Source organism: Oxyura jamaicensis, chromosome 24 (genome assembly GCF_011077185.1).
Source record: "Oxyura jamaicensis isolate SHBP4307 breed ruddy duck chromosome 24, BPBGC_Ojam_1.0, whole genome shotgun sequence".
NCBI classification, from domain to species: domain Eukaryota; kingdom Metazoa; phylum Chordata; class Aves; order Anseriformes; family Anatidae; genus Oxyura; species Oxyura jamaicensis.
This window is the reverse complement of record NC_048916.1, coordinates 5108831-5116389: the sequence shown is the minus strand read 5'-3', so window position 1 is coordinate 5116389 and position 7559 is coordinate 5108831. Positions and strand designations below refer to the sequence as shown.

The 7559-nt window shown below is 71.0% G+C and overlaps 1 protein-coding gene across 1 annotated transcript in view; it reads right to left on the bottom strand.

Moving 5' to 3' along the window:
* USP2 (ubiquitin specific peptidase 2) overlaps positions 1 to 2986 on the bottom strand; it is a 3980-nt gene extending 994 nt beyond the window's left edge. Inside the window, exons 1-6 of the mRNA XM_035345883.1 lie at positions 2846 to 2986; positions 1085 to 1135; positions 650 to 773; positions 396 to 507; positions 189 to 299; positions 36 to 100 (exon numbers count right to left, since the gene is read on the bottom strand). Of these exons, the coding sequence (XP_035201774.1) occupies positions 36 to 100; positions 189 to 299; positions 396 to 507; positions 650 to 773; positions 1085 to 1135; positions 2846 to 2986 (604 nt within the window). The remainder of the gene's footprint in view (positions 1 to 35; positions 101 to 188; positions 300 to 395; positions 508 to 649; positions 774 to 1084; positions 1136 to 2845) is intronic.
* Positions 2987 to 7559: the final 4573 nt, after the last annotated feature.

Sequence of the window (7559 nt, the reverse complement as noted above, 5' to 3'; positions counted from 1 at the left end):
CATCCCTGCCCACCTCTCCCCAGAGCCCTGCTCACCGCTAACCCGGCTGTCCTCCCGCTCCTGGTACCTCCTCCACATCTGGCGGCTCTTCTCGTCGTCGCTGCGAGGCGGAGAGGCAGAACGGGGCTGAGCCCTGCCGCTGGCACCCGCGGGCAGCCCCCGGCCCCCTTGCCCCGGCCCCCACTTACGGGAGGTGGTCCAGGCTGTCGGCGCCGGCCCGCGGCCGCACCAGCACGCGGTTCACCTCGCCGTGCAGCCCGTCGAGGAGGAACCGCAGGAACTCCTGCGCGTCCTGCTGGCTGCGAGACAGGGGGGGAGCAGGGGCGGTGAGGGGCCGGGCGGAGGGGGGGAGGGGGGCTCAGCGTCCTCTCCCCCGTGCCACCCGCAGCCCCTACTTGTAGCCGACGAAGCGGGGGGCGTATCGCTGGATCTGCGTCTTGAACTCGGAGGGGCTCACGCTGTCGTTGGGGGACGAGGTCCAGAGCAGCTGGATCAGCTTGGCGAACTCTGCGTGCGGAGACGCGGCTCAGCGCCACGGGGACGGGGGTCCCGCGGATGTCCCCGTCCCCTGTGTCGTCCCCCCCGCCCCCAAAACTTTGGGGTGCAGAGCCGGGGAGGGTGGTGGTGGTGGGGGGGGGGTTGCCGCTACCTGCCATGAGCGCGGTGCGCATGCGGCTGTTGTTGTTGAGGTCCCGCAGGTACTGGTTCTGCAGGCAGTAATCCCGCAGCTCCCTGGTGTTGCTCAGGCACTGCAGGATGGAGTTCATGAAGCACTGGGGGAGGCAAAGGGAAAAGAAAAAAAAAAAAAAAAAACAACAAAAAAAGAACCATGGCAACGGGAGGCGGAGGGAGGCGGGCGGCAGCAGGGGGGGGGACACCCGGGGAAGGTGGGCAGAGGATGGGGACGAAGCAGGGTGGGGAGCGGGGACCCCTCCGTCCGCCAGCACCACTGGGAGAGGGGTGTGGGGAGCTCCCGGAGCGAGAACGTGGGTCTGGGGGCGAGGGAAGGGACGGGGTGCTCGACACCCCCCAGCTGTGCCCGCAGAAGGACACGGTGCGAGCCAGGAGCCCCGTGAGCACTCACCGTGTTGCCCAGGTTCCGCAGGCCGGTCAGCCCCTGCACCGCCTTGGAGCTCTGTGGAGAGAGGGAGCAGGGCTGGGACAAGCTGCCCGTGGGGTGGGCACCCGCATGGGGCAGCCCCCCGGGTGGGCGCAGAGCAGGGCCAGCACCGAGGCTGCTCCCGGCGCCGGCTGCGCGCAGGACGGTGGCCGAGGACCTGTCCTGGTGCTCAGCTCCCTGTGCCCGGATGACGCCCAGGGCTCAAAGTCCCCCTCGCTACCCCGTGCCCTGGGCTGCGGGCCAGGCTGGCCACCCCCTGCCTCCGTTGTGCCCCGGGAAGCTGGGGGTGGCATCGCCCCACGGTGCCCCACGGTGCCCCACGATCGCTCACCCCCCCCCGGGTCAGCCCATACCAGCACCACACGGATTTGTGCCCGGCTCCTTTGTGGGGTTAAATCCAGCCAGGGTGCTGCAGGGTGCACCCCCGGGGTCCGTGCCGGGGCAGCCCCTCTGACGGTGCCCCCCCAGCTCCTGCTGGTTGCTGCGGGTCCTCCCTTCGGGTGCCCGCCGGGGGCTGCCTGCTCCGGGCGTGAGGAGGGCGAGGAGGAGGAGAGGAGGGGGCCCGGCAGCTCTGAAATAGCAGCAGCTGGTGCGTGTGTGGGAGGTGCTGAGCACCCAGCCCTGACAGCAGCCCAAAATAACCCAGATACAGTTACACGTGCGCCTTAGCCATGGTGCAGGCATCACCCACCGCAGGGCCGCCGGCACCGGCGGGCACCCAGGTGCCTTGCGCGGCCACACGCGGCTCTGCGGGGCAGCCCCGTGCCCCGGCGGGGTGCCGGCCCCGTGGCCCAGCACCCTAAATCCCTGCGGAGGTGCCTGGCCACCTCCTGTCCCCGCTCTGAGCAGGGCACGGTGGCAGGCAGGGTGGCAGCAGCTCCTGGTGGACGCTGCTCGGTGCCCCGGGAGGGAGCAGGGTGCGGGTGTGGGGGCAGACCCCACGCCCACTGCCTGGCCCCGCGGCAGCCCCAGGAGCTGCAGCCCCCCACGCCGTGGCACCCCGGCTCTGCTTCCACCCCCTGCTCGGTTTTTTTCCCTCCCCTGGGTGACTCAACTCCAGCTAATCCCCCTCGCCCGGCCGGGGTGTTATCTAGGACACGGCGCTGCTCGGAGGCGGCGGAGGAGAGCTGGCTCACGCGGCGGCGGCTGGGGACTCCCCGAGGCTGCACTGCGGGAGGGGGACGGGGGACAGGGCGCAGGGGATGGGGACAGGGGCCGGGCTCCATCCACGTGCCGAGCACCGGCCGGGGCAGCGGGACGGCCGGGGCAGGTGGAATTACATAAACGCCCAGATCCTGCCCCCTTGTCCCATGACGTCTCCAAGGAGGGGACACGCCGTGGGCTCTGTGGCTCTGGGGACAGCCAGGCTCACCCCGGTGGCACTGCCACGGCACCGGTGTGGCCACCAGCAGCCTCCTTGCATCGGTCAGCACGGGGCACGGGTCTTGGCCAAGGTCACCGCAGGGGCAGGGCTGGCACAGGGACCCCGGACACGTGCTGCCACCTCCCCTCCTGCCCCCTGCTCGGGGCAGCGCCGGGGGCTGCCGGGTCCCCCCAGTGCTGCCAGCACCCGGCGGCACCCATGGGTGCCAGCCCCGCGCCCCCCGTCCTGCAGCAAGGAGCACCCTGAGGGGCAGCCGGGGGGGACCCGAGCTCCTCGGGGAGCGCAGGGGTCACCCCCTTCCCGGCACCCCCTCCTGCGCCCCCCAGGCTCCCAGCTCGTACCTTGGTCTTGTTGAGGACGAGCCCGACGAAGGTTGAGACCAGCAGGGACCCTGGCATGGAGGCGCGGGGGCGCAGCTCCTTGTGAAGGTCGGGGAGCGCGGGGGGCTCCTCGGGCAGCGTCACCGTGTACGAGTCCCTCATGGCTCCCCTCCCGGGTGGTCTGAGGCGGCGAGGGGCGGCTGCGGCCGGGGGGGGCCACGGGGACCCCCTCTCCTTGGGCCGGCCAAGGTCAGGGGCACGGGGTCAGGCGGCCGGCCTTGCCGGAGCACCGCCGTGGCCGCGCGGTTGCGGTGCCGGTGCCGGCTCTCGGGGCTGACGGCACCTGAGCAGAGCTCTGACATCAAATGGGTGGAGAGGAGGCAGCAGCAGCAGGGCTCCGTGACGGCCAGCCCCCGCCGCACCGCGTGGTACAGCCAGCCCGAGAGCCAAGGGGGGCCCGCGAGGGGCGGCCGTGCCCGCCGGCCACGCGCTCGCCGTGCCGAGACCACCGGGGAGGACGCGGGGAGCAGCCCCCTGCCCCCTGCCCTACGGCTCCCTGCGCTCCGGGGATCCATCCTGCCACGGCTGTGAGGCTAGAGGGGGGTCGGCGTCACACAGCAGAATCCCCTTCCACGTCCCCCAGCTGATGGGGAGCAGCCCCCAGCCCCGGGGTGCCCGGAACGGGGCTGCAGCCGAGTGGGATTGGGGATCACGGGCACACGTGCTCCCCGCAGGGACAGCACTCGGCTCCCCGCGGTGCTGCTTCGGGGACAGCAGCAGGCAGTGCGTAGCCCCCCACTTCGGGGGGCTGCTTTAGGGCCGGGCTCGGAGGTATTTCACCGTCTGCTTCCCTCCACCGAGGCAAAACCCCCGCAAAGCCTGCGTGGGGCGAAGACCTCCCCCCCCCCCCCGCTGCCATCGGAGCGCGGGGGAAACTGAGGCACGGAGCGGGCAGGGCTCCAGCGCTGCCCCTGCAGCAAGGGCAGGTGCGGAGGCTGGCAGGGAGCCCGGCTCTCCTGCGTCCTCGTCCTGCGCCTGCCTCCGCTTCACCCCCGCTGACCGCAGCCGGCCCAGCGCCCGCTGCGTGTGCCCGGGTGTCCTGGGAGGGGTGGGGAGTGGGGGGAAATTTCCACGGGCAGGGAGCGCGGCCGGGCTGCTCCGGGGCTGGATGGAGCCCTCCAGCCTCACCGGGACGGAGGCACCGAGCGGGGGCTGCTTTTCCCCGTGCCACCACCCCCGTAGCCAGCGGTGCTCCGTGCACCGCGGCGCGCGTTCGGCACAGCCGGCGGAGGGGCTGGATGGGGGGGGGAGGAGGGAAGGAGACTATTTTTGGCACCGGCAGAAATATCTGAGGAGGCATCTTGCAGCGTTATTCATCTGCAGGGCCGGGGCTTTTTGCATCACAACAGGATGCTTGTCGTAATCCTCGCTCGCGGGGACGTATATATATACCCCCCCCCCCCGGGGTGTGCACGCTGTACACACGCAGGGACGCAGCGTGCGCGCACCCCACGGGGCTCACGCTGGTGCTGTGGGTGCCCCACAGCTTGTGGGGCACGGCCCGGGCCCTGGGGCCGTGGCACAGCACCCCAGGGTGCCGTGCACGCCAGGTTCCGCTCTCTCCCCGCAGCCCGGCTTGGGGGCAGGATTGGGCCCGCTGCGCGCCCCGGGCGCTGTGTGGGTGCAGGTGCAGAGCTGCCCGAGGATGTGCTGTGCCGGCTGAGCCGGCTCCACGGCAAGAGGGGTGCTGTTTGGCCACGTCCTGTGCCGAAACTCATGCCCTGGGGACTTCAAGCGCCCTGGGAGCACAGTGCCCTCCAGCTGGAGCGCCAGGTGGGCTCCCGGGGCGAGCTGCAGCCACAGAGCGAAGGAGCCAGCGACCTGTCCCCAGCTGTCCCCTCTCCAGCGGTGACCTTCTGCCACGGGCAGAGGTTGCCACGGGCCCTGCGTCCACGCAGGTCCCCGGCTCTGGTCCCACCCTTCCCAGCACCACGGCTGCAGCCCCGTGCCCTGCGGGGTGGTAAACCGAGGCACGAGCCCATGGGGTGGGCACGGCCAGCCTTGGGCACCCTCACGTCCAAGCTGCAGGCTCCTCCGCTTCGCTTCCCGCAGTGCCAAGGCAGGAGGTGGCCGGGAGCAGGCACGGGGCCAGCCCCTGCCATGCCCTGGCTCCGGCAGGATCGGGGGCTGCCGGCGCTGCCCCCGGGGCCGGGTAATGGGGCAGAACCGATGGCGGTGCCGGGGCTGCAACGCGCCCTCGTTTCCGGCACCTGGCATGCCCGCGGGCACCTGCAGCCCGTTTTACGGCCGGTACGTTCGCTTCCCAGCTTGGGAACGGGGGGGAAAAATGCACAGGAATGGAAAATAGCAGGTGTGCGCATTAAAGCACCGGGGAAACCTAACCAGCGTCACCAATCCGGCCTCTCCTCCTGCCCTGGCCCTCCCCAGCACCCTGTGCCAGCCGCCGAGCCCCGCTCGCCTTTGGCACCCCTTGGGTGGCAGGGGCAGGGTGGGCACCGGGGGGGGACACACCCAAAACGGGGCACTGATGGATGCTGGCAGGGAGCTGCAGCAGCAGAGAGGGGTTAAGGCAAGGGAGAGCGCTGCCATGAGGCTGCACAGCACCAGCTGCAGCTCCTGGTGGCCTCTCCTCCCTGCCCCACACCTCCCCAGCCCCACCAGTGCTTCTGGCTGCTCGTGGCAACCCTGCCCAGCACCCCGCTCGCTCCTCAATTTCTCCATCCCATGGCAGGGGCCAGGCCTTGAGGATGATCCCATGGCCCTTTTCCCAGCCCCTTGGGCATGGGGGGGCTTGGGTGGGAAGGGACAGAGCCCCTCATCCTGCTCCTGGGGAGCAGAAGGGGACCCCCAGCCCTTGTCCTCCCTGCTCGCTGGGATGGAGCCGTGGGGAAGCACCGGGCAGGTCAGACCCTGCTCAGGGGGACACCGACCTTCAGCGTGGAAAGGGAGCAGGAGACAACACGGGCACAGCCTGATGGCTCCTTGGAAGGGAAGCCAAGTGGAAAATTACCAGGCTGCTGCTGTGCGTGCCTGAGCAGGGCTGCGTGCGTGGTGCCTGCTCCCGGCCCGGGCCGAGGCTCCGGGGATGGCGCAGCGCCGATTTGGACCTGGGGCCCTGAGCGCCACCGCCACATGTGATGGAGCAGCCACTGCTGCCAACGGTGGCCCTCGGAGCTGCTGGGGACAGGGAGCAGACAGAACCGGGCCTGCTCAGCCCTGGGCACGTCCAGCTGCTTGGGGACACGTGGTGGCGCGTGGAGCGTGCACCCTGGCGGGTTTGCGTACGGAGACGGCACAAAACCAGCAGCACCGACGGAGCCCCCAAAGGGGAGCGCACCATTTCCTTCAGCCCCCCAGCTCAGCACGAACCCGCACGGCCCACGCACCCCACCAGCCCTGTCGTGTCCCCCCCCACGGTGCACCACGTACCTGGGGGTCGGGGGCAGACATGTCGCCGTAGCCGTCGCTCCTCTCGCAGGGCTGGCTGGCACCGCGGGTGCCGGCGGAGGACAGGACAACCTGGGGGGGTCCGGGGGGGCTGTAGGGGAAGCTGCAGGGGCTGCTCTTCCTCCCGCAGCTCTCCAGGTAGTCACGGACGTAGTCGGAGTGTGCGGCAGCATGGTACAGACCCTGCAGGGCGCCGAGCTCCTGGCGGCCCCGGGCACCGGGGCTGGAGGCGTAGGCGCTATCCGAGGCGTGCAGCCCCGAAAACTCCCGTGCCAGGTCCGAGTGGCTGATGGATTTGCGACGGCTGAGGGGCGCCGCGGTGGGCAGGTAGCCCGGGGGGCTGCTGGGGGACCCCGTGAAGGTGTAGCATGAGCCCCCGCTCAGCCCCCCGCCGGGCGGCCGGGGCTGGGTGCGGATGTAAGCGGGGCTCAGGCGGATGCCGGAGTCGGGGTACAGGGGCAGGCGGCCGCTGTCGTAGGCGCCGGTGGGGGACAGCCCGGCGTGGTTGTACCGGGGGGAGGAGGGCAGGTAGCTGGCTTTGAAGCCGATTTTGTCGCTGTCGGCGTAGGCCGTGGTCAGGGTGGAGCCGTAGGAGGTGTAGGAGCTGTAGCCCCCGGGCACCTTGCCGTAGGTGGTCTCGGCATAGCGCGACGAGTCGACGTACCGCTTCAGCGTGGAGGAGAGCTGGGACATGCTGGAGGCTGGGGCTCAGCGGGCTCGGCTGGAGGCATCGGCTGCAAGAGAAGAGCCTGGGATCAGCTCCGGGGGGCTACAGCCCTCAAACGGGGCACCCACCACCGGCACCCGCCGGAGAGACCCTGAGGGGGGCGAGCAGGGAACAGAGGGGACACAGGGGACGGTGTGCGGGGTGGCCGTGGCTCCTGCCAGCCCTCCCGGAGAGCTTGGGGCAGCAGGGCACGGCGGGCAGTGCCACCTGGGTGCCTGTGGGCACCTGGCACCAAAGGAGGGAGCCCTGGGGCTCTGCTGGGCATGGACGGAGGCGATGGGCACCCATGGGCAGGGGACTGCAGCCGTCACCTCTGCCCTAGCCTTGGCATCCCGGCCACGCTGCCCCATAGCTGTCAGTGCAGGAGCCCTGACTCTCCATCCCTGCTCCCCACGTGCTGCCGGGTGTCAGGGAGCTGCTGAAGTCCTTGCAGCAGCCCCAAGCCACCCAGGGGCAGTGGGGGCCGTGGGGACAGCCAGGGGTCACCCACTGCAGGAGCCTGCCCGCCTCCCTGGCACGCCTGCGCCCAGCCGGCCTCCC